General features: G+C 38.2%; 1 protein-coding gene across 1 annotated transcript in view; it reads left to right on the plus strand.

Moving 5' to 3' along the window:
• The window catches only part of Pgap1 (post-GPI attachment to proteins inositol deacylase 1), a 65,779-nt gene extending 42,541 nt beyond the window's left edge, over positions 1–23,238 (plus strand). The window contains exons 14-27 of the mRNA XM_034497957.2: positions 1,231–1,306; positions 4,057–4,130; positions 4,232–4,283; positions 4,911–4,977; positions 5,376–5,484; positions 6,765–6,803; positions 11,055–11,148; positions 13,787–13,877; positions 15,088–15,285; positions 16,439–16,574; positions 17,014–17,064; positions 18,018–18,205; positions 19,811–19,915; positions 21,459–23,238. Of these exons, the coding sequence (XP_034353848.1) occupies positions 1,231–1,306; positions 4,057–4,130; positions 4,232–4,283; positions 4,911–4,977; positions 5,376–5,484; positions 6,765–6,803; positions 11,055–11,148; positions 13,787–13,877; positions 15,088–15,285; positions 16,439–16,574; positions 17,014–17,064; positions 18,018–18,205; positions 19,811–19,915; positions 21,459–21,597 (1,419 nt within the window). The 3' untranslated portion in view covers positions 21,598–23,238. The remainder of the gene's footprint in view (positions 1–1,230; positions 1,307–4,056; positions 4,131–4,231; positions 4,284–4,910; positions 4,978–5,375; positions 5,485–6,764; positions 6,804–11,054; positions 11,149–13,786; positions 13,878–15,087; positions 15,286–16,438; positions 16,575–17,013; positions 17,065–18,017; positions 18,206–19,810; positions 19,916–21,458) is intronic.
• The last annotated feature ends 4,010 nt before the right edge of the window (positions 23,239–27,248 follow it).

Genomic DNA, 27,248 nt, shown 5'->3' on the forward strand with positions numbered 1-27,248 from the left:
TGGCAGCATTCAAGCAGATGTGGGGCTGGAGGAGCTGAGAGTTCCACCTCTTGTTCTGAAGACAGCTGAAGGCAGCTAGGACAAGGGTCTTAAAACCCACACCCACAGTGACACACTTCCTCCAATAAGACCACACCTTCAAATAGTGCCGCTCCCTGGGCCAAGCATATTCAATCCACTGCAGTAGTCTTTGAGTAGTATTTTCTGTAATGGAAGTGCTTCTTCTTTGCCTTGAGAAAAGTAATGAAAGCAAAGCATTTAGCGTGGTGATGTTCCTTCCTGTGCACCACACAGTACAAGTCTTAACACAGCTCATTCACCTGGTCTTCAATTTAAAAAATAATCGAGAGTCCATCTGAGAGCAAAGGAATGACACACCTGAGATACCCCAGGGAGGGACGCCTGGGATAGACCCTGGTGGCTTCTCTCCTCTTGAGACAGCAAACTCTTCCTCTGTTGTGAGGATTATATTCGTGTTTTTTTTTTCATCTCCTCCTACTGGCCAAAATCATTCAGTGATGATGTGATTATTTACGTCTTTTTGCCTTTCCAGAAACTTCTTTTTGCAGACAGCCAAAAACAGTTTCCTACACGTCTAGAAATGTCATTAAAAAGGAAAAGTTGTCAACGTAAAAATTGTAATGGCATGCTACATTCTAGGTTTCCTTTTGTGAAAAGCTCACTTTTTTTTATTGAGCAGAACTCTTTTTTTTCCATTTTCCATAACAACTGGCTGATCTGCAATCATATACAAACAGCATTAGCTGTAGATGAGTTAGATCAGTAGCTACAAATGCTTTTATACTGATTAAACTATAGATACTTAAAAGATACAGGATTTAATTTAAAAAGCAACAAAGTTATAATTTCCTTCCAACTAGGAAAGTACAGAGACATGTTGTCTAAACCCTTAATTAATCTTAACTTGCCTTTGTATCTCAATGCTTTGATCTAGCCTTTAATACCCTTCCTCTGAAAACACCTGATGTTAGAATTAAGCTTTGCAATGAATTTGTTATGAAAATGACCTTTAGATAATATTTTGATTAAGAAATTGCTTATCAAGTCTTCTTCACATAGCACCTACTTGAGAAATTCTTGCCAGAGTTACAGAATAATCAGTTTCACAAACCTTGTCAAAGCTCAGGTTTATTTTCCACACAAACCTCAAAAGCTTTACTAAATTAAATTCCACATTTTCTAATGAGTCTATAATGTCTTATATCTCAGTTTGTTGTAGACTGTGAATTCTTTAAAAAAGAAGCAAGATCCATACAGCTTCCTGTAACTCACCTCTTTTCCTTTGGTAAGTATTTTGTTTTAGAAGCTTAAGCAAAGCTTTTAGCAGTGCTGATTGAATTTCCAAGTTGTGAAATACTAAATATTAGCATGTTCCAAGTAGAGTGCTTAGGAAGCTGTGGGCAGGTCCAGTGGTTTGATTGTCAGCTTCTGAGGATGAAGGTTAGTCAGGCCTTGTCTCAGTTCATTTTCTCTTACTGTGGTAAGACACTGTGACCAAAGCAACTTAAAAAAGAAAGACTGTAACTAGAGAACGTAGTGACAGAGAAAAGCATGAAGGCTGGGAAGCTGAGACCCACACCTGATCCCAAAGTAGGAGGCAGAGAGGGACTGGAAAGCACAGCAAGGCCACACCTCCTAATCCTTCCCAAACTCTTCCGCTAGGGACAAAGTATTCAAGCATGAGCCTATGGGGGCCATTCTCATTACAAACCACCTCTGTATTTTCCCATCTTTATATAAAATGTAGGAACCAAGTGCTTCTTGTATGTGTGTTTTCTATGTAATACTTGTTTATTTTAGAGTTTTTCACAGAACAAGCTTTGATTTTTATTATTTAAATAAGCCTCACTTATTTCTCATTCTGATTCTATGCTTGTGCCTACAACACTCTCATGGTAATTTTCTGTTCATCGATAAGACATCCCACTTGCTTCTGTCATAGACACAGTATATCTAAATTGTTGTCTGTCTTAATGAAGGTTTCTCAACTATATGTTGATAGATTATTTATGTGGATTGGAGTTTTGCCTGCATGTATTTTTGTGTACCATGTGTGTGCAGTACCTGTGGAGTCCAGAAGAGGGCAGAAGATCCCCTAGAACTGGACTTAGAGATGGTGTGTACCACAGTGTGGTTTCTGGGAATTGATTGAACTTGAGTCTTCTGGAAGAGCAGCCAGTACTCTTTGCCACTGAGCCGTCTCTCCATCCCCCAATTAAATGTCCTTAGAAGCTTTATTTTGAAAGAGTTTTAGACTTACAGAAATGTTACGAAAGAGCACAGAGTTCTTTTATAACCTTTACCAGCCTTTCATAGATATTGACCTCTTACATAAATATAGCATTTTACTTTCTGTTTTCTGCTGGTTTTGTTGTTTTGTTGTTTGTTTGTTTGTTTGTTTGTTTTTAACAGTGATGTGCTGTGTAGCTTAGAAAGGCTGACCTTAAAACTTATAACTCATACTTCCGCCTCCTGAGGGCTGGGAATATAGAGCCTGCTCTGCCCTGAATGGCTAACACAAATTTTTTAAATTTTATTTTATTACCTGTACGTGTGTGTGCCTGTGTCTCGCATGTATACATGAATGTAGGTACCTGCTAAAGAGGCTAAAGAGGTTGGATTCCCCCTGGAGGTGGAATTAGCTGTGAACTACCTGATATGGGTGCTGGGGATCAACCTTGGGTCCTCAGCAAGAACTGTGCATGTTCTTAACCACTGAGCCATCCTTGCAGCTCCATAATACAGTTTTAGATCTGGATTAGTGCTGGTACAGTTTTCAATAACCTAAACAGGCTTTGCTCATCACTAGTCTTGTTTCTGATCCTCCTCCAGGTGCCTCATTGGTGTAGCTGTTGTGTCTCCTGTAACATGTCAGCTCCTCCATCAGCTATCTTGGCTGTGACCACTTTGAAACATTTCAGTTACTTGCAGAAAATCCCTTACTTTGGATTTGTTTAATGCTGTCCCATTTTAACATTGAGCTTATGTATTTTTGCCAAGAATACCCAGAATTCATGTGCCTTCCTCATGTGCCAGAAGTATGATGCTGATAAATGTAATTGTTCATGGTGTTAACTTTGATCTTTTGTTAATTAAAGTGGTGCGTCAAAGATTTCTCTACTATGTAATTACTAGTGTTTATTTTTTACCTTTACAAAATATCTTGCAGGAAATAATTTGAAAAAAATGTGCAACTTATTAATTTTAGCATACGATGGGTCAGCTATTCTTTAACAAGTAATTATTATTGCAGTCTCCATTATTGAAATCCTGTCTGAGATAGAGTTGCCTCATCTACCTTACTTATTCATTTATTTTTCAAGACTATATAAACTAGTGAAAAAAGTATATATATGTATATATGTATATATGTATGTATGTATATGGCTGGGGCCTAGCTCAACAGTGGAGTGATTGCTTAGCATGGATATTTTATTCATGGTGTTATAATGCTAGTGTTATGTACTCTCTCTTGTGCACGCACAAACACACCCACACCCACACACATACATTCCTTTCATGAAAAACATCAGTGTTGCTTGTAATTGGAAACTTCCTTTAAGGCTTTCCCCTTACCCCACCCTGGGCCAATGTTTTTGGGGTACAAAATGCTCAGGAAAATACCAAAATCACAACTTTGAATCATCTGTATCATTTAAAAATAATTTGCTTTCGGAACCAAATCTTCCTAAAATTGGAAACAAGTACTTGACTTTTTAAAATCACCTTCAGTATAACTGGACGTAATTATAAATAATGTTGTATGTAGCAGTTACTGCCTATCTATCCGCAGTAAAAACTTGTTAACTTGTGTTTTAAACCATCTGTCTCCCTTGTAGCTCAGATGGCTTCAGTCCCAGCTTGCACTGGCCTTAAGCTCATCACTCCCTGCTCATACACCACCACAGCAAATTTTAAGAAGTTTTCTCTTAATTTCACAATTTCTGTCGGTATTTTTAAATGTTATTTAAGCAATCGGCACGTTTTTGGAAATTCTCTGTTATTCTAAATAACACAGTGCTTTTAATTCGACAGGATTGTCTTCCAGGAAGGCGGTGTTAAACACGAACGGCCTATACTACAACATAGAGCTGCTGAACTTTGGACAGGTAATCCTCATGAGGAGAACAGGGAGACTTCACCTGCATTTGATACTTCATTAAACAAAGAAACTGTGGTTTTATTTTTTGTATCTGTCTACCTTTATCAGATATACCAAGCTTTTAAAGTCAACGTGGTCAGCAAGTGCACTGGAAGCAAAGGTAAGGGCATAGTGTTAGCATCTGAAGGGCAGCACTCTTGCTCTCAAGTTTCCCCAAGGCTTAGTTCGTGTCTTTTCTTTCATATATTTTATATGGAGTACAATTAAATATATAATCATAGGAAAATTTTTCCATTTTCAAGAGACTTAATATAGACTCTTTCTTAATAGTAAACCATATTTATGTTTAAAAGTACTATATATTTTGAGGTGGGTGAGCTGGCTCAGTAGATAAAGGCCTAATTTCAATCCCCAGAACCCATGTAAAAGTGGAAGAAGTAAATGACCCCGTAAAGTCTCTCTGACCTCCACCTGACCGTGTGTGCTTATACACAATCATCATACACAAACATAATATTAATCATAAATAATAAACGTTGAACTGTAGATCTTTGTGTCTTGTTATAGTAGCAATTCGTGTTTAGCTGTTTAGTTTTGTTTTAGTTCTTAGCACTACTCAGATGCCTCAATGTCTTTTGGAAGCATAATATTATTGAATATTTTATCATGTGCTATGACCCACACTGATCTTTCTGTAAACTGGGCAGTTTATATATAGTAGTCTTATAGCTTGTGTACAAGTTAAGGTAACAGTGGAATAATGCTTCTCTCCTTTGTGTCTTAACAGAAGAAATAACTAGTATCTATAAACTTCATATTCCCTGGTCTTATGAAGATTCACTAACCATTGCACAGTAAGCATATAAATAAATTTACTTTACACGTTGGTGTTTTAAAATAGAATCTGTGCTTAGTTTATTTAAGTTGTGTGTGTTATTAAAGTTCCTATTAGTAAAATGTGTGCACCCTGTAGCGTCATGCCCATTATTTAAGATATATAGCATTCTATTTAAACGATAGCACTTAAGTCCTATATGAAAAATGACCGTCTTCCCTTTACCTCCACCATTCCCCATGTGCCCGAGGGACAGCCAAATAGCTGTGGTCTGAATGCAAATGTCCACTTGGGACAACGCATCCGTCTCTCGCCTTCCTCTGCATTATTTTATTCTAGTGTGCTAAGAACCGCCTTAGCCGTGGCTGTTTTCCGGCATGTTATATTTGAGGATTGATATTTCAATAATCTCTTCAGGGTTCCGTCTTCCACAGACATTTCTCTGAAGCTTCATGTTGCTCAGCCAGAAAATGACAGCTACGTGGCACTGTTAAAGATGTACACGTCGTCAGACTGTCACTATGAGGTAAGACATGTTCGCATAATTGTATGATTTAATTATAGGCAAGTAGAGGTCTTTTCTCTACTAGCCGTAGATACGTCATGTTGTGGAAGCCCATAAGTATGAGAAATTAACATGTTAAATATTTTCCACTTCCCTTCTTTACCGTTTAGTATTTCTGTAGATAGGCTGAGCATGTGAACATCTTATAGAATAAGTGGATACTGCAACTTATTCTAAATTTTAAAGCCCAGAATCATGAATTTTTCATAAATTGAAGAGCTTCATTTAATTAGCTGCCATGGCCCTACTACAGCAATTGACATGGTGCATACTAGTTTGTACCAGGACTGGGTTACTTTAAAGGATCTTGCCTTTACTACTTTTTAAAGATCTGTATGCATTTTAGTGGTGACATTATAATAGTCTAGTATATGTGAAATATCTTGTTCCTGGTTAGCAGCCCCAAGTATTTGGATTCTGTAATAGACTTCCTTAGCGTAAGCTCGGAGATACAGATTAATGGAATCTGTTCCTATGACCTAGTTTCAGGTGCACCTGCAGAACGAATTAATCTGTGCCTCATGGAAATCATGGATGATAGTTTGCAATATGTTTCTAACAGTGATGAGTATTGCAGGTCTACTGTGTAGTTTGTATTTCCACTATTAAAATGATAAGAATTGTATTGCCTTGGGAGGCAGAGGCAGGTCGATTTCTGTGTATTTGAGGCCACCCAGGTCTGTATAGTGAGTTCTAGGCCAGCCAGGGCTACACAGTGAGAGCCTATCTTAAAAAAAAAAATGTTCTCAGTCTGGCTTCAAATACTGCATGCACACCAAATGTTCATGTTTTCTTGAAAGTCAGTATCACATAGTTTAAAGAAGTCTGTATTTTGGCAAGACACGGCCATGTTGTATATAATTGTTACAACTTTCTTAAGAAAGTTCTCCTTTTTCCAGCTTTCTTAATAACTAATATGTATTAAAGATAACTGTCATAAATATTACTTTGATTTACATTATTTTAACCAACATGATATTTTAACCACAATTTCATAACATATTGTGGATAACGAGTAGTAAAGGGTTATTACCCACATACCATGGCATTCATCCGGTTGTTGAGCAGGAAGTACACTGGAAAATGTATAGAATGGCAGACTGTACTTTAGACAGTTAAAATGATGGCTGAGTACATTCTGGAAAGCCTTGGCTAATTGTTTAAAAGTATGCAAAAGTACTCAATAAGATATAAAATGAGTTTGGGAAAAATAATCTTCTTTAACAATTATTTTACACCAGGTGACAATTAAGACTTCCTTTCCACAAATACTTGGACAGGTAAGACAAATTTAATGCAGGTTGGTTAATTGTTTATTGCTTTGTGATTTGGAAGGGATTGCAATCTTTTTCAGTAAATTAGCAATTTTTAAGTGCAACCACAGAATTAGTCATTATTATTAGAATTTGCAGAACTGTGTAATATTAAGACAGAGAAACTAATGCAGCAAAAAATTTATTGCTGCTTTGAGTTTTTGATCTTTGTGTTTTGTGACTCAGACATACTACTTTCTTGAATCATAAGATAGTAAATTAATATTGGCAGTTTTGTATTTGGTCATGATTGTAATTCGACTGTTATAATAAAACATTTTGTATGCATTATCTCATTTGATCTTTGGAACAAATTGTGATTAGATATTTAGATTTTATTTGTTTTGTTTTTGGATACAGGGTTCTTCTGTGTAGCCCTGGCTGTCTAGACTTACTTTGTGGACCAGGCTGGGCTCGAACTCACAGAGATCCTCCTGCCTCTGCTTCCCAAGTGCTGAGATTAGAGGTGTGTACCACCATGCCTGGCCAAAAATTAGATTTAATTATTGTAATATTTGTAAACATAATAAAATTCAGTTAATGTGTGTTTTGTATCATGAAGACACAAGTAAATTTTAGTTTGAGTTGTAAAATAGCATTATTAAATACTTAAAAATTTATAAAAAGTTAAGGAACCAATTAAAAATTAATTTTTGTAGTACAAAATAATTCCTGCCCTTGGGTTTTTAAAGTATGCAAAGGACTTGTCACTTGCATAGCTTAGAGTGAAGATCTTAACCATATCCCCGTGGCCCATATTTCAGATCAGTGATGAGACAATTCAAGCTTCCTCAGTATGAAATAATCAAAGAGAGTTATATCAAAAGAGGACAAGGTAATATTTATGTTCAGATATAGAAATATTTCTAAAAAGTAAGATTGTAGTAATGTCATTGGATCAAAGGTCTGTATCTTTTACGATGTCAAAGAACTTGAGTTAATTAAGTCCTAAATTACAAACTGAAAAAGCACACGTCCTCTCTCCATCCTGAATTACTTAGCCTGTAGATTCTAGGGGGATAGACTCACATGTATAACATATCTTAGTCACTGTAGATCCTGGGTGAATGATTTCATGTGTATAACAACATATCTAACTCACTGTAGGTCCTAGGAGAATAAACTCAAGCGTATGAAGTATCTAACTCATTGTAGATACTAGGGGAATGAACTCAAGTATTTAATGTATCTAGCTCATTTGATATATGTGTATTTTTAGATTCTTTAAATTAGCACACAAAGCATTGCTTGATGTCATTATGACATTTTTGAACTGTGTTTTAGTAGATTTCCCTCCCCATTCGATTCCCATGCCCACCCCCCTTAACTTCCTCCACAGTCTCCTCTCCATTGTTGTGTGAGGAGTCTCTGCAAACACCCTGACCAGCAGAGTGAGGCGAGAAAGAAGTCTGGCTCAGCCTGACTCAGTGGACAGTTTTCATCCAAACTTCTGGAGTCTGACCCCAAGTAGTTCATTTTAGCCATATTTAAGCACAGCACAATTTCAAAATAGTTTGGTGGTAATTAATCAGTCCTGTGTGTACAGAAAGCTTAAGAGATGGCTATATTGAAACTTTTTTAAATACAAGCAACATCTTCCATACAGATGGGTTCTCTGGATTAACTGAAGAAGCAGGCTCAAGATAAACAGTGGTCCTGATGAGGGTGTCAGGGAGGACAGACTGCCGATTGACATGAACATGAGTCTGAGGAAAGCAGTGTGGCCTGGCCATACAGATATGAGAGGCCACCAGCTATGAACCACACTGTTCCTGCCTTCTGGGCAGAAACAGGTTATACATCTCTCCCCTTGAAGAGACATCTCTGAACATTCCTGGTTTCCTGTGTGCTCATGTGTGAGCACAAGGACCTTGTGTCTAGTTTCATGTCATATATTCTCTCATGCCCCCTCCCACACCCAGCGCTGGGCACTTTGTTTAGTGACACAGTGCTTTTGGAAGCAGCATTGTCTATCTATGCAGTATGTTTCCTTTCAGTCTATTTGTGTTTGTGCACATGTGTACATGTGTGTATGTGCACATATACATATGTGTGCATGTGTGTATATGTGTGCAAGTGCATGTGTATGTGTGTTTGTGTTAATTGGGTTTACGTGATAGTAAGTTCTATTTGTCTGTTTCATTTTGGGCAATCCCCTACCCTCTCTTCCACCAGACTCCCCTGTCTCATTCCCTACTTAAACTTTCTCACCCTAGAATTCTTTCTACTTTCCTACTTTACCTGTGTTCTGCTGTCTTTACCTGTGTTCTTTCTTTATGGCCTCATGCCTACCAATGCCCCTAGTTTTGTGTACATACACACGCTTCTGCTACAATGAAAGAAAATAAATGGGAAGATGAATGAAGAGTAACTACTTGAATTTTCAGCCTTTGAATAGATGATTTTTTTCATTAAATTATTTTTTCTGAAAAAAGAAAAGATTAACTCTTCTTTAGATTATTCACCTGAAAGAGGACAAACAGTAAAGTGTGATCATTGTCTCAGGAGAATTCCAGAGTGTTGCCTAATCTTTACATTTTAAGGGAAACTGAAATCTGGATTTAAAGATTTCAGTTTTTCACTGTTGACATATATTCAAATTGTAAGCAAATACTATGCCATGTACTAAGTCAAATGTAGCATGCCTGCACTTAACTCCAACAGAAGACCAGTTTCTGATTGCTGGTTTAGTACCTTATGGACCAGCTATATTCTCAGCCTGGTACAACATGCTTCTAACAATGGCCCTTTCTTGTTACAAGAAATCTCATGTTGAGAATACACTGTAGGACTGTATCCAGAATTCTGGAACAGTTAAGGATACTTATGATTGAGAGTGGTGACCACTCTCAGTCACTCGCTGTGTGTCAGTTACCATTTCAACTGGGAGCATGACGTAGCGCACTTAATGAAGTGCTGCCCATGTTCTTGTTCTGCTGATGGGGTGTAGAGATAAAGAGGATGCCTTGTACGAGGACGAACAGCTCAGCGAGAGGGAAAGCTGGACATAGCCCTGAGTGCACCAGGCTGTTTCTTCACTGTCATAGTCTACGGTGTGACGTTCAAGTGATTCTACTGTCTTAGACCCCTAAGTAGCTGCATGCAAGCTTTCCTCCATTCTGTGTAACTAAAGGGTTCTTTACATTCTCCTAGTACATGAACAGGCAGTCTCTGTACCTGAATCTGTCTGTCTGCTCGGGGGGTCTGGTGGGGGAGAGTGAGGGCTTGGAGAGATGAGGTGATGCTTCTAACATACATCTCGAACAGTAAACTCTCAGTAAACTTGCTTTGAAAAGTACTGGGAAAACGAGGAGGACACTGGGCTTTTTGAAGTTTTCCACACTGTTTTCTGTTGGGTTTCAACTGCCATATGCTTTATCCAGTTATCAGACAATTTGTATTTTAAACAGACTCCATGGAACGGAGAAAAACTTTAATGCTAATATTGAGAGACATACTTAATGTGTGTATATAAAAATACCACAATTGAGTCTATGACTTTGCTTAATTGCTGTATGCCAACGGAACAGTTGGCTTTAATACAGTCTGCTTTTACAGGGTATGTCACCCTGAAGCACTGGAACACATGGCCATGAGCTTAGGCTGAGTCTAAGTTTCACTGGATTTCCAATTTAGTGAAGGTTAATAATTACAGCGAATGATTTGTGATGGCTTATCTAGCGAGAGTTATCATTCCAACTGCTTTAAACAGTGACTGTTTTATCTTTATAGCCACCTATAAGCATTAGTACTGTCCCCATTTTATTAATAAGCACATCGAAATGAAGTAAGTTAACCATTAACATTTATAATATTGCAACATATGGACTCTCCATACTTGAATTCTTCTGTCCTTAAAATAGGGCTGAACCCACTTTAAGGTGTCGTTTTTTGTGAAGAGTGTGTGAGACAATGCATACAAGACATCAGGCATCATGAGTGAACATTGGGTGCTCAGTGAGGATGCTATGAAAATACCTTGAAGCATGGGAGCTCGGTTATGCCTCTGTGAAAAACTCAGGCTTTTCTATGGTGCTATATAATCAATAATGTTTACTGACTTAGGATTGTGGTGTTCCTTAGAAATATGTGTGCAGCCATGTCAGGAATATTGCAAAGTGAAGAATAACCTTTTTTTTTTTTAATTTTGTGTGAAAATACACTTGTTTCATCAGCATGGATACTCCGCAGTTGACATCTGATTTGCCTATCTTCTAGGTAGTCAGATTTCATGGCGGCGCTCTTCCTGCCTACGTCGTGTCCAGCATCCTTCTTGCTTATGGAGGACAGTTATACTCTCTCCTCTCAACAGGTAAAAATGCTCACGCCTTAAAAGTTAATGCTGTTTTAAATTTTACAGTAGAGCCAGTTAGTTTCATGTCATTTTAAAACCCTTGCTGATGTTGTTTGGTTTTGTTTTGCCAGTAATAGAGAGCAAAGCCTTGTGTGGTCATGTTTATTTAGGTTATGATGAATTAGAAGACATAATAAAGAAGTTCTTAGAATTAACTGCCACCTTGGAAACACCAGACTAGCATGTGATTTTGTAACCAGTCGTCTTCACTTCTTTCACATTTTTTTCAGTACTTTTGTCTTATAAAAGGAGCAAAAGTTACTATAGACATTAAAAATTACCCGTAAAAATGAGGAAGAGGAGAAAGCAAAGGAGGTAGGAAGGGAAGAACCAGAAGGGAAGGGAGCAACAGGACAGAAGAGAGGGTTAGTAGTGGCCTGCCAGTATCAAGGGATCTTAGTGTTTTGTGCTTCTCAGCTAAGATCCACACACCGCGGCTTGCCCTTAGGTTTTATCATTACGTTCATAGTGGCAGTTTCCCACAGTCCCTCCACACACACCCCTTGTAATTATTGAAAACATTGTATTCTTTTGTGTTTCTCATAGATTAGATTCCATTGATCGTGCCCCCGTGATGGACATGTTCTTCTGTTTTCTAACACCTATGTTGGTAATTAGAGTTGTGGACTTAGTGGCTCTTCTCGTCCATAGCCTTCCCCCTCGCTGCTGTGGCAGCCGCGATGTTTGTGTTGATAAATTTGCAGCGTGCGTGTACTCTCTAATCTACTTGCCTTCCTAGTTGATTCCGCTCCTTCCTCCCCATCTTCTCTTTTATCTCTCCTCTTCCTTCTATCCCTTCTCTTCCTTTCCTCTCTTATCTCACCTGTTTCTCTCCTTTATGCCTCAACCTTCCCTTTTCTCCTAATTTTTGAGCCAATGCTCTATTAACTACGTTTTAAAAGTCTTCCATGTGGCTAAAGACAAAAGAGTTCACAGAAGTCGGCTTCCCAGAGTCAGCAAAGTGAAGAGCAGATAACGAATATGGTGTCCCCGTAGGCCAAGCTTTGGCTCAGCTTGGACAGTAGTCTGAGGAGGTAGGAGATGGGGAAAGAGAGAGGCCAAGCTGTGGAATATCAGGAATCCTCCTCACCATTTCTGTGAACCAAATCCTTTTCTAACTATTTAGTTCTTTAAATGACCTTCACAAAACTTCAATACCCTTTAATAACTTTTCGTGAATTTACTGTTAATGTTTAATCCGTTAATTATCATGTTGGCTTTTTCAAATACAGTGTGTGCCACACTAAGCTCCCCCTTTACCCTTTGTGCTCTCCGTTTGTGTCATGTGTCCCTGTGTAGCTTGTCCTTTCATGTGTCCCCTATCTTCACCTTCTCACTCTTTCTTGGTCTCCTTTGTATTAGAATAGACTCTGGTTTGTACCCACTTATATGCATACATATGAAACTGTTCTTCTGAGTTTCAAACCTAGCCTTTTAATTGTGGGTCTATTCTGGCAGTATGACATCAGCCAGACCTTAGTATGTTTGTTTCACTTTGAAAAGAGACACTTTATACTGCTTTGTTAGACTGACAATTGATTTTGAATCACAGAGAATCTGCTGGATTGTCTGTGGAGACACTAGGTATATTTAAAACTAGCTGTTCTAGGGGATTGGAATGTATGAGTATGTATGAAGAGGTAGTCATGCAGCAAGTATGAAAATCATGTCACCTGTAGATTTTACCTGCTAGAATGAGTATAGTAAAATGATAGTTATCGGATGATAAAGAAGCAGGGAAGTTAGAACCTTCATATGCAACTGTAGGAAACAGCCTAGCAGTTCCTCAAATGGATGAACAGTTACTTTGTAACTCAGCTCCTCTATTCTTAGAAACACACCGAAGAGAACCGGAAGCTTTCATCCACATAGACAAGTGCACAAATGTCCACAGTAGTACTAGTCGTAAGCAAAACTAAAAAGATATGAAGGGCTGATGGTATCGCTCAGTGGTAGATAGAGCACTTGCCTAGCGTGATTGAAGTCCTCCAGGTTTGATCCCTAGCACCTCAAATTAAATTCTATATATGTTAAAGTATGGTTGAATCCTGACAAGTGTTGAATGAAAGAAGCTAATCACGGGGCTCATACATGATATGATTATATTTATGTTACATGTTCAGAATAGGAATATCTATAATGACAAAAGAGAGATTAGTAATTGCCAAACAGTGGAAAAGTAATTAATTAAAAGTAATTTTTTTCAGGTCATGAAAATGTTCTGAGACTGATTGTAGTGGTGGATGTATAACTAAATATGCTAAAAGTCATTGAATTTATGGACTTCAAATGGATGGACTGAATAGCATAAGAATTATATTTCAATAAAACTATTAAAATCACATTGATATTTATACAAATACACACTGTGAAGCCCTGGCTTTGACACCCTAGATTTGCTTGACAAATGACTAGATGTGTGGATTGCAGTGAACCTTCCAAGGGTACTATCTGTGCTAAAACTATAGACCCTTGCAGTTTTGGGGATACAATGTTACTCTTTTGTTATATGCTACTGTTGGCATTGTGAGATAAAGTGTCTTTGTTTAATTACTGTGAATTTTGATGCACACAGATGATTTTCTTTAATCACCAGGTTATTGCTTAGAATATGGCACCATATTGGATAAAGAGGCCAAACCATACAAAGTTGACCCATTTGTAATCATGATTAAGTTTTTGTTGGGGTAAGTTTTATTATCTGTGATAATAATTTTAATTTTGTTTATAAAATAATTATGTTTGATTTCATAATGTAGCGTGAACATTTATATATATTTGGCAATTGATATATTTTATTAAATTTGAATTTTCTTTTAGGAAAAGGCCCAATATGTTTGTTTTCAGTAGTGAAATCACTTCACAAGTAATTATAGGTTTTTATATTTAAGTAATTATGTATTATATGTAATTATGTATTATATATAATATATATAATTATATATATATTATATATAAAAATCTAAAAGCTTAAACTTTAACCTAGTTAATGTCTTTCTAATTTGCTTACTCTCATTAGGTAAGTTTTTTAATTAAGAATCATTTTTTAGACCTTGGATAATGCAGTATTATTATCTGTCATTCCAAATAGCGGTTGACTTCCTGACTTTAAACACTGTGTCAGTTGCTGTAGGGACTGTTACAGGAGTTAAAGGAGTACTCAGATACTTAATAGTTAGTAGACTCTCTTGGAAGGTAAGTCCCTTTTTTGGTTCATTAGAATTAAGACCCAAGGACTGAGACGTTCACTTGGTGGGTAAAAGTGCTTCTGTGAAAACATGAGTTTGAATCCCTAGTACTGACACCAAGAGCAGTTGTGGCTGTTTGTCTTAAAACTCCAACATTGAGTGGGAAAGGACATCTGGAACCTGAGAGCTTGCTGGCTGAAATGACAAACTTCCAGTTCAGTGAGAGACCCTATCTCAAGGGAATAAGGCATAGGGTTGTAGAGGAAGGTGGTCAGTCTGTGTGCAGCACACCACACACAGAGAGACAGAGAGAGACAGAGACAGAGAGAGAGGGGAAGAGAAGAAGAGAAGAAGAAGAGGGGAAGGAAGAGGAGGAGGAGGGGGAAGAGGAGGAGGAAGAGGAGGAGAATGGAGTAAGAACCACACATAGTTGCACACACTTGTAACCCAGCACTGAGAAAGTGGAGGCAGGGAGCTCTACACTTCAAAGCCAGACTGGGCCACATGAGCATTTATTTGAAAAACAAACAAAAAAGAATCAAGATTTGTTTTCAGTATATTTGTCACGTTAGGGATTCTAGTAGATGGCTAGACACCTCAGATAATAGACGCCTCGGATAATAGACAGACAGTTAAACATCAGCTGTTGTGATTTTATTTGTTTTTTTCTTTTTTCTTCACTTTATGGTTTCATTTGTCTGCTTTACAGGTATAAATGGTTTAAGGAATTATGGGATGCAGTGTTATTACCGGAATTAGATGCCATCGTTTTGACTAGTCAGAGTATGTGTTTCCCTCTTGTATCCCTGATTCTCTTTCTGTTTGGAACATGTACTGCATACTGGAGTGGTCTGCTCTCTTCTACATCTGTGCAGCTTCTTTCTTCATTGTGGCTAGCTCTGAAAAGGTAAGTTATGCTAAAAAGCTTTCTGAATACTCTCAGTGAAGAAAACATTAAGTGCTAGGGTGTAGACCAGAGGAAAAGCATGTGCCTGGTATGTGCTAGGACCTGATTCCGATCCTCAGCACTGCAAAGAAGAGAAGCAGAGAGGAGGGGGCGTATACAATCAGATGCATGCACACACATTCTCAGTCGTCACTTATTTTGTAAATTAAGACACTGACTTCTGTTATCACACTCAAAGGCAGGAGACTCCAATCCTGGTCTCAACCATCTGATTGGATGAAAGGCTGAACTCTGAAAACAGAGCCTGAGGATGTTTGTAGTACAAGCCCAAAGGCGGTTTGAATTTAAAGCTACTTGAGGCTTTCCGGACTCTATCCCGAGTCTAGTTCCTCCCTCCCCTACCCCCACCCCCCCATGCTGATGGCTGTGATGTGGTTTCCTGTCACACGGCATGTTACACATGCTGCTACTTCCCTCTGTTCTGAGGAGGTTCTCAGCTTTCTGTAGTAAGACCTCAGGCTTCACAGATGGAAATGTGTTTGGTCAGGCTTGCATGACACAGGACCTCTCAATAATTGTCATGTTTTCTTCCTTAGTAACAGTCATAACAACTGACTGAAATAATCATCACACTGTGTATAGAACTGTATATGATGTCATACCTTTATTGAGAAATACGTAATCATAACACAATACTTTGTGTTCCTCACATATTAATCCCTCACATAACACAAATACTTTGTGTTCCTCACATATTAATAATATTAATAACCAGCAGAGGGCCTGGTAGAGCACTTCAGGTTTGTTGCTTTCCACTTGAACTGCTCAGGCTGTTAAATGTTTCCAGCCTCATACCCTCTTACATTTTGAAATATTTACACATACATAATAAGAAACCTTGAGGATGGGACCAACTTCCAGATGCAAAATGCATTTGTTTTTTATTACTTTATATATGTAACCTGAAGGTTATTTTACAACTTCCTTAATACACCTGCATTTTGTCTGTGGCCTACTAATGAACTCATGGATTGGAATGTCCTCTTGTGACATGAGGGATCCTCAGCCTATACATTGGTTTGATTTTGGACTATATGAATATATGTTACTGTATTTAAAAAAAGAAAAAGAAACCCTGTTCCTTTTATTCCAGACCTGCTGAACTTCCTAAAGATATCAAGGTGATGTCACCAGACTTGCCTGTTTTGATAGTTGTCTTTCTCATAGTGAGTTGGACCACGTGTGGAGCCCTTGCCATACTTCTGTCCTATCTGTACTATGTGTTTAAGGTATGTGGATCAGGAAAGCCAGAAGGCCTGGGCTTTGGGTTAGGCACCTGTAGAATGCCGCATAGGCGTTAGTATCTCAGGGGACCCTGGAGAATGCAGGTTACGTGAGTGGTGCGTTGACCATGTGGTACGCTGTTGACACGGCACTAGACAACTGCTTTTACTGATTCTTTTTAAGCGCTAGGATGTGCACACTGTAGATTATTTTCAGTTTTCTGAAGAGAAGTTTTGTGCATCTGAAAAGCTGTCTAGAGCTACTTCAGTGTATAAATTACATGGTTAGGTTCTGTTTTTTAATATTATATATATATATTTCATATATATATGATGTATATATTATTTGAATTTTCAGATTATAATGCTTCTCAGTTTTAACTTTTTAAAAAAAAAGTCTATTGGTTTTGTTCCAAATACAATTAAAATAATTTCTTCCTCTTAGGTTGTTCATCTGCAAGCCAGCCTAACAACATTTAAAAATAATCAGCCGGTGGTAAGTTTTTGTTTCTAAACTCTGTATAGTTAATATGAAAATACTTGAGAAAATATACACTTGATTATTTTGTTGTTGTGTTTTGAAGTTTGGGGTGTGGTGGTTTGAATATGCTTGGCTCAGGGAGTGGCATTATCAGGAGGAATTGGCTTGTTGGAGTGGGTGTGGCCTCGTTGGAGGGAGTATGGCACTCTGGGAGTGGGCTTTGAGACCTTCTTCCTAGCCTCCTGGAAGACTGTCTGCTCCTGGCTTCCTTTGGATAAAGATGTAGAACTCTCAGCTCCTCTGGTGCCATGCCTGCCTGGACACTGCCATCCTTCCTGCCATGATGGTAGTGCACTGTACCACAGACTCTCTAAATCAGGTCTAATTAAATGTTGTCCTTCATAAGGGTTATAAGAGTAATTTTTATGGTATCTCTTCCCAGCAGTGGAAACCCTAACTAAGACAGAAGGGTTAGGATTTTACGATATTTAAAGAGAATTATGAATTTAGTAACTTTAAAGGAATAATAAAACAGACCTGACTCATCAGTTTAACTTGTTACATTCAGCACTTTTGTTGTTGTTAAGAAATAAATTGTTATAAATTTTATTTTGAGTTATTACTAACATAAGTCAAAAAAAAATGTAGCCGGACATGGTCACACATGCTAGTGTTTCAAGCTTTCAGGAAGCTGAAGATGGCCTGAGCCCAAGAGTTTGAGACAAACCAGGGTAACATAGCAAGACCACATCTCAAAGAAAACAAACAGACAGACAGACAGACAGACAGACAAAAAGATCTTTATGATGGCAACAGTTTTAAAATACTTTTAACAAAGTAATTTCAGTATTTTAATTATGTTTGAAAATGAAAAAGATGAGTTAGTTAAGTAATTCAGTGGTTGATCCTGAGCAATATCTTGAACTTATTTTTTCTTATTTATATCTTGGCTTATTATTGCTTTCTAGAATCCCAAACACTCCAGAAGAAGTGAAAAGAAGTCCAACCACCATAAAGACTCTGCCACACAAAATCTTCGTTTATGCGCGAGCGAGGCTGAAGACAGCCTGCGCATGCACAGCACCGTGATTAACTTGCTGGCGTGGGTTGTGCTGCTCAGTATGCCATCTCTAATCTACTGGTTAAAGAACCTTAGGTACGTTTATTTATGTCAGTATTGTTTGTGTGGTTCACACAGTGAGTCTCTCTTAATGGAGCCTGGCCGTATTTCTGATGCTCCATGAAAACTGCTCAGTAGGATGTGCTGTGTTGCCTGGTGTTAGTTTTCAGTACATTTCCGTTCCCTCATTAGCCATGATGATATAAGTTTTCAGATTATAGTATTCTCCAAAATCAGCCAGAAAGTGATTTGCATTTTTTTTTACCAAAAAAAAAAAAAAAAAAAGGTGATATATAAACCATTTTATTATGTGTGGTATAATAATGAATCTCACTGTGACATTTTTGTACGTCTTTTCCTACGTTGAGGTCATCTTCTCTTCTCCGTTGGTCCCCCTCCTCTTTCCAACACAACCTTGTGTAAACAGCCTTCCAAAGAAGCCAGTACAATGCCTAGGCATAAGCCTAAGTAGGAGGCTGAATGAAGCAGTGCTAACATTTATTTGAAAGCACAGTGGATTCCAAATAGCCAAATCAGTGCTGTACACGAAGAGAACTGCATGCAACAGGTGTGCCTGCACATGATCTGTACAACAGTAACAACTGCCAAGTTATGAACGAGCTTAGAGGCGCAACATGAATAAAGAGAATGTAGCATATGTAAACACTAGAGTATTCAGCCATGAAGAGCAAAATGGTGGTTTTTGCAAGAAAATGAATGAACCTGGAGGTTATCATGTTACGTGAAATAAGCTGGACTTATCTAGAGAAGAACGCCCACCTTCCATCCCTGACTTACAGAGACAGGAACACCCACCTTCCATTCCTGCACTTTCAGTCCAAGCATCTCTGTGAGAGAGATGAGGTTCCTTCAGAGGGCACACACAGTTCAGCCCATTTGTATCTTAATTGGAGAGTTCAGACTGTTTGTTCGGTGTGATTATTGAAAATGCACTTATTTCTCCTTCACGTTAGAGATTTGCTTACATGCTGTTGTTAATGTTTGATTTGTTCCTGTCTCGTGTAGTTATTGATTTTCTACTGAGATTCTTCCCCAAGTTCTCGTGCTTGTGAGTCTCCTTCTTGTATGTGGTATTTCTTTAAGTCTCTTCTCCTGCCCCCCTTCTTTCATGTCCCTGAATTACTCTCAATAATTCTTATCATGAGGATCCTTACTCTGCTTAAAATTAAAAGGGTAAGTTTGCAGTGTCATGATGTACTTTAGGGGTCACTGTCATTCTAATTCCCTGCTCTAGCCAGAGCTGCGAGGAGAGTTGGCTTTCTCCTATGCCCTTCTGTTGTCCCAGGCTGCGTGGCTCACTTGTGGTTGGAATTTCTGGTTCTTCTCACACTGGGTTGAAAAATGGCAGAATCAAAACTTGGGAAACAAAATCAAAAAAAAAAAGTTTTGAGTGCTATATTTCCACACCAGGTATCTTTATTTCCTCAAGGACTTCTGAGTGTAGTGCCCAGAGTGAATCCCGAGTCCAAGGACGAGCTACAGTGGGGACTGTTACTGGCAGTGAGCAGCCTAGGGTCTCATGACTGTATTGTTACTGGAACGTTTTGGAAATTACTTTGATTCTGATCATTTGAGACCATCAGTTCTGCTTTGTTGATCCGTGTTTTCTCTTTATCCTAGGTATTACTTTAAACTTAGTCCTGATCCATGCAAACCCCTGGCGTTTCTCCTCATCCCAGCCATAGCGATTCTTGGAAACACTCACACGGTTTCAATAAAGTCAAGGTATAATGGTTTAAGTTATTTCTTCTATGTGTCACTGGACATTATCACTTTATTTCTTGAAACATACTCCTTATATTTAATTTGACTGTAAAAAGTAAAAGTGACTCATTTATATGCAAATATAGTTCATATGCAAATATATTATGCTTGTTCTCTAAAGTTTTGTTAGAAAAACAATAGGTTTTTTTTCTTTTAAAACTTAATTCTTACCTGATATGATATCTAAGATTTAACTTTCCAAAAGATAGGAGTAATGTTAAGTAGATTGAGCTGTAGCTAAGACTGACCTTTTGCATCTGCTGAGTAATAGGGGCTTAGTGTGTGCTTAGCCTTTTATGCTTGTGTTTGTGTTTGACATGTTTCATGACAGCACTTGGTCTTTTTTGACTGAGCCTTTGCTCTGGGAGGCCTGCCAATTCTGAGACACTTGCAGCTGTTCTAGGATCAGGCTAAGGTAGAAGCAGAGGTGCTCCTGCATGCCTGTGGTCTGAGCGTATGGGAGGTAAAAACCTGCAACCAGGGTTATCCTCAGAGTTGGTGGCCAGCCTGGGCTACATTGGCCCAGGTCTCAAATAAATATATAGATAAATACAAGGAAATCTTGCTGTGGCCACTTAATGGCTCTGTGCAGAGACTTACCTCTCTCGTCACCTCAGTCTCTCCGTTTTCTGAGTAAAATCAAAGGGTTTTCCCTGATGTTCCTTTTCTTGGGAAATAATGTTTTCTCTGTTGTACTGTTTGTCTTGGGCCTTTTTCTTCCTTTTTTAAAATTTAATTTTGCTGGTTTAAGTAGGAATAAATTAAGCATTTTTTGTAGCAATGTCTTCAAGAACACTATTATGTTAGGATAAGATTTTAGAGGTAGAATTGTGGAAATACCAACTGGTATTTTTCTGTTTTGTTAAGGAAAGACTAAGCATATGGCTAGTCTCTGAATAGAAATGTATTTCCTTTTTCTGTTTAAAACATGTTTTTTATTGATCTTTATAAAATTATCGACAGGTTTTTTTTTCCAGTTCATTAAAAAAAAAAAACAATCACATCATTTAAAAATCACGTAGAAGTCAGATGGTTTGTCACAGTCCTGTCTGTTGTCCCACCATTCAGAAGACAAGGCGGGTCATAAGTTCAAAGCCAGCTTGTGTTTTATTATTATATATCACAAAACCTTATCTCAGAAAACCAAAGTAGTAGCCGAGTATGGTGGTGCACAAGTTTAATCCCAGCATTTGGGAGGCAGGGTCAGGAAGATCTCTGTGAGTCTGAGGCCAGCCTAATCAATAAATCAAGTTTCAGGCCAGCTAAGGCTATATAGTGAGATGCTGTCTCAAACAAAACACCAAGAGAAAAAGAGAATGATCAGAAAACTAAAAATAAATAAATAAATAAATAAATAAATAAATAAATAGATAAATAAATAAGAAAAACTTAAGTACAAGCAAATTATCACTTACAGTGTTAAGCTATATTAAAGGTTTCCATATTTCGTTTTGGCTCACAATGTAATTTGTCTAATAATGCATATCTCTCCATCTCTTTACAGTAAATTGCTGAAGACTGCCTCCCAGTTCCCACTTCCTCTGGCTGTCGGAGTGATTGCTTTTGGCTCCTCCCACTTATACAGGGTCCCGTGTTTTGTGATCATTCCTCTTGTATTCCATGCGTTATGCAACTTTATGTAAGACTGGACTTACAGAAGGAGAAGCAGTTCCTGCCTTTAGGACCAATGACACAGTGAACGTACAGCCCTACCACCAGGAACAGTGAGGTCCTCTGGAGAAGACAAGTCTATTTTTACAGTATTGAAGATAGGAAATTAGTTTTGTAATGCTTGAAGGAAGTAGTGGAAGCATGGTTTCAGTCCGTGGTGTAGCATCTGTATACTTGTCATATCTGAGAAATTAGTGAAGGGATATTGTGGCTTCTGTGTTAAGGACTCCTGTACATACCAACTAGCTTCCATCGGCCGTCCCAGGGACCTTCTAGAGACCTATAGATGCAGTGTTGTTAATCTAAGTGAAACGTCTGCTAGTTTCATCAGACTTTCTTTTGAAACGTCGGTTTTATATTTGTTATAATTAACATATTCAGAACAAGTCTTAAAAGATTGTTAAAAGTGACAACTGTTTTCTCAGAAGTGAAATAGTCATGAAGGAGTGTGGTCAGTTTTTAGCAGCCATGGTGGACAAAGTTTGATCCATCTTCTTACATCTGTGAAAAAGAACCTCAAATTAAAGGGAGACTTTTTTGTTAACCACTGCAGTTCAGATTCAAAAAATGACATTTTTATGAGCTTTCAAATGTGAATCTTACGATGTATACTTGGTGAATATTAGAAGCATGGAGGAGATCTATCAAAAGAGGTGTTATCAAAAGAATGTTCTTGCAGATGCTGCATTGGCACAGTTGGTCTCTGCCCCTGACTTAAGTCCTTGCCCCAGTGGTTGTCAGAAGTGCCTGTAGCAGGGTTCGTTTATTAAAGGGGTAACTCGAGAGGCTGAAACAACGCTGGGTGTGTGCATCATTTGCTTATGTGCTGAGGAGGAATGAATGGTCTCAGCATAAATACAGCATTGCACTTGATGTACAGAACTGTGTAGGAGTAGAGGAACAGTGGGCAGCCATTACTGGATTAGAACTAAGAATGTGAACACTGCCTGAATAGATAGCACACCTACATCACTCATTAAGAAGAGGTGTCTCCTAAGACTACAATTTTGCCACTGGGGCGTAACATTTTATTTCATTTCCAATTATAGTTTATTCTTAGCTACAGAAAAATAGGAAGGTTGGGAGCCTGAAGCGTATAGTTGCTCTTTGCCTTCAGTTAGAATAAACTCAGACCTGAGTCAGACCTGTGTCAGAGCCCTTCACTTAGGCATATGTTCTGTAAATGCCCGTAAGCCTTTCCCGTGAAGTCCTCCAGTGTCAGTGAATTCACAGTTGCACTTGTGAACTTATGTCCTCCTCCCTTGGTACCCAGGACTGGTACTGAGAGAATCAGCTTCGTTGTTTCTGCTGTTACACCCGGTGTACGGCCTCTCAGCTACTACTGCCAACCAGAGGGCTACTCCCATGTCAGCCACGTTAGTTCTTCCCTAGGTCTTCCCTCGTTCAGCATTTGTCAAAGGGTCACGTCAGCACCACAGAAGTTAGTTTGTGTGATTCCATTGCTGTCTGACTGGCATTGTGCTCGTTAAGTATTCATAATTTCACTTATTAAGACTTTTAAACAAAAACCGTTGTGGTAGATGTGAAAACCTTTTAGTCTCTTGTTTTAGAAGAGTGTCAAGAGGAATAAACTATACCATAGTGTCTATTGAGTACCTGGGAGTGAGTTCATTGGATAATTACAATGTCCTCATGGCACAACACTTACCTATCTAAGTAGGGATGTATCTGCTCTGATTTTGCTGGAGATGTGCAGCCTCTCTACTCATGCTGTCTGTCTTTCTGTCAGTGGTATTAGAGACTGATCTCAACTTAGTAGCAACTGAATACTTTAACTTTCTGAATTTGAACATACATCTACACACAGAAAGAACTTTCCAAAATTTGGTGTTAGGCTTTTTGATGGCGATGATTATTTATTTATGAGATCTAAAGTCTCCCTGCTGAGCCAGTACTGCTCCTGAATAAGATGTATCAAGTCTGATTTCTTACTCGTGAGTAGTGTATTCCTTATTAAAGCACACTGATTCTCACAACAATATTTTTGTCTAAAAGTACTAATTCCCTAAGCTCTGAAAGTCTACTTATGCCAGTAAAATATTTCAAATAATAGTAGTCTGGGTCTTCGGCCATTTGCCGCACATACAGGTACACACTCACACATAAACAGAGATGGGCGTGCTTTGATAGAGTCTTCCTCAAGCATTCAGACACAGAAAGCTAGGTAGACTCTATCTGATTAAGAAAAGTGCTATCCCTTAAAAGGAAATCATTTTATATAAACATCACATACTTTTATCTATCATGTTTACATGAATATTAGTTACATTAGTGATTAATACAGCAAATTTTTGAGTTCCACTGGGTTTTTTTTGTTTGTTTGTTTTTAAAGAAACTGAGTTTGGGGGTAAATGTCCTTATTTAACAACTGGGTTCTTGTAAATAGATTGGGTATATATAAGACAGTTAACCTGATTATTACTGAATACTTAGTATTTTTGCAATGCCCTCATAGATTATTGCTATTATAATTTAGACCTGATAACTTTTGTTGAAGATTCATTTTGGGGTGCATGTATGTGTGTAGGTGCTCACTGTGGCCAGCAGAGGGCGGTAGATCCCTTAGAACTGGAGTTGTAGGTGGGTTGTGAGTTGCTGGTTGTCAGTGCTAGGAACCAAACAGCAACTCACAACAGAGCAGCAAACGCTCTTACCTAAGCCTTCTCTCCAGCTCCTGGACCTGATAATTAGGTAGAAATTGCTGTTGCAGTTGTGTGTCTATGTGAACGAGCATACCAGGAATTGAATCTGGAGCCTGTGTACGTTAATTATGTTCTCTACTATGGAGTAATACACAGCTTGTCTGGATTCATTTTGTGCCAAAATTACGTAAATTTTACACTTCTCTTGGTTATCAGTATGATGAAAACTTCTAAAGAAACCATCGATGCTTGATTAACACTGATTTTTTTAGGCTGCCCTATATCTATATTGATCATGTATTGATTAGTCTTTTAAATCTTTTTCTATTTTAGTTGGGTAATTTCAGCTGTCTATGAAGGGATACTTTTTACTGCGCTATCTATAATAGCATCTATATAATTGTCACACATGTCAACATGACACATTTTCACAATGCTTACAAAAGTCCTACAAGGCCGATTGTCTTATTATCAAGTCCCTGTACATCTTCTTAGCCTTTACTCTTTTCATTTACGGCATAGTGTGTTCATTTCACCATGCACTCTCTTAATCCCACCTATGGAAGATGCTGAAGTAGAGGGAAGCAGAACTCAGTTTTTAGTTCTTGAAAGTGCAGCTTTCAAGAGCACATGGGAGGCACATGGGAAAGAGGCCTGGAGAGATGGTTCAGACAGTCATGTGCCTGCAGTGCAAGCTTGAGGACCCAAGTGGAGACTTCCAGAATCCACATGAGAAACTGGCTAACTAGTGCATGCCCATAATCCCAGCAGTGGGGCGATGGAGACAGATCTTCCAGGCTTGCTGGCCAGCCAGCCTGGCCATATTGGCAAGCCTCGGGATCCGTGAAAGATCCTGTGTCCAAAATGAGATGGCAAGTGGTTGAGGGAGACACCCAGCATTGACCTCTGCGCTACCCCTCTGATCTCTCCCTGCACCTTTATGTATACACATGGGTCCACATACATGAACATGTACACACACACAAATACTCGGGAGGTAGGGATCCACAAATATGAGGTAAACTAGAGTTGTTGATCCCATGGTCATGGGATAAATCTGGTGCGGCATATTCCTCATTAGACAGGTCTGAATTAGTACATTACCTTGCATTATTTGGTTCGGTGGGAACTTTTAGAATGCTGTATTTGAACATATATGAAGTGGTTCTTAAAAAGTCATTTGGGAAAAATTCAAAAGTATGTTGATGTGTTGGATATCTAGGTTTTTGTTGATTGTTTTTCATCCGTGTAGAAGATTTGTGAATTTGTATATCATAGGAAACACTGGGGTGTATGACACTTGCCCAAATAAAGGGAACCATGAGAGTTTCTGTGTTTAAAACATTACTTCCTTCCAGGAAAGCTTCTTTAGCAGATAAAGTAAATATAGGACTCACTCTACAAACTGTAAGATTGAGAGCTGGAATTTTATAGCAGACTTTTTGAACAAGAAACATAATTCTGTGGCTACTTTGTCAACATAAGGCTTAAATTGATGTGTGAGGAAATTAAGTAAGCACCAGGCTCCTCACACTCCTAACTTTTCATAGGATTATGGGAGATGGGAGTCAGATAAGCAGCCCAAATGTGTGTTCTAAATGCTTAAACTTCTGCATTTGTCAAACATATCGTGAATAAAATAAAACAGAATTTTGTATGTTGGTTGTAAGAACAGAGTGAGATTTAGCAATGCTGATGGCCGCATGTTGTTACTCTGTTAATACTGTAAATGTAGCCGTGCACCTAGGGTGACCGTGTGTTTCAAAGTTGGAAATATCTAAGCTACAACTTGATTAACATGTGTGAATAATAATTTTAAAATCAAGAACAGTTTTTTTTTTAAGTGCTTGGCATGTTATGCTGCCAAAAAAATCCGTATACTAAGAAATCAGTTAATTTCTGATGACTTGATGTAGAATTGGTATCTTGAGTCAGAATCAACCTAGAATCATTCTGTACATTGTTGATTTGAACATCAGTGGGAAACTATATCTATTGGTGTTTAGTTAGTGTAAACTTGGCATATCTGAATTCTAATCTTAGTCTAAGAAGCCTGTGGGGAGCCATTTTGTAAAGTTGATGTGCTATTTTAAACGTTTTTATTTTTAGTATTTGTGAGGTAGTGATGTTACTATGACAAAAGTTTAGACACCATGTAGCACTACTAACTGCTCTAGAGCCTAAAAGACAGTGTATTTTGTATTTCATGTGTACTTTTTCTGTTTCATATTGGACTTTTTACATCCCTTTTTTAGAAAAAAAAAAAGAATACATTTAAATTCTTTTTAGGGTAATCTGTATTGGAAACTAAGTATTCTCCCAGTTAGCAAACATTCTTTACCACCAAAGCTAAATGAAACTGTAAGATACCTCTGGATATTTGTGCCAATGAGCTTTTCTTAGTAATTTGGGGTTAAAACAAAAATAATCTTTTCAGTATTTTTCATCTAGGACTTACAATAAATGTGGATATCATGAAAACATGTTCCATGCTCGGTTTTTCTTTGAAAATTTTTAAAGCTTTAGAACAGTGTGTTCTGTGTTCTGTTGTGTCTGGTTTCCTGGCATTGCTGGGTAAAGGATAAATCCACTCAGTGGTAATCTTTCAGCAGTTTAATTGAGGTAACCACCACTTTGGCTTGTTTGCACAATCCATTTTTGGTGTAGGTGTCTGGTTTATACAGTTAAAAGCTTGCCCTGTGGGGTTTCTTTTGCTTTCTGTATGTCTCTGTTCATTCAGTCCCTAGTGTTTATCCAGTAAAACCTAATATAGTATGATAAGGCAAACCATTTAGCATGCACATCTTGTGTCAAATACCATGGAATACAGTTGTTAATGAAAACCCTGGCATTGATATGGTGTTAGACAAAACTAGAGCTGTAACAGGTGCAGAAGCCACTGTGGGGTCACGTGAACTCTAGCTCCTCCTCAGAGGAATGGCATGGAAATTGCAGTGTTT

The sequence above is a fragment of the Arvicanthis niloticus genome, chromosome 3, assembly GCF_011762505.2.
Source record: "Arvicanthis niloticus isolate mArvNil1 chromosome 3, mArvNil1.pat.X, whole genome shotgun sequence".
Classification (NCBI taxonomy): Eukaryota; Metazoa; Chordata; class Mammalia; order Rodentia; family Muridae; genus Arvicanthis; species Arvicanthis niloticus.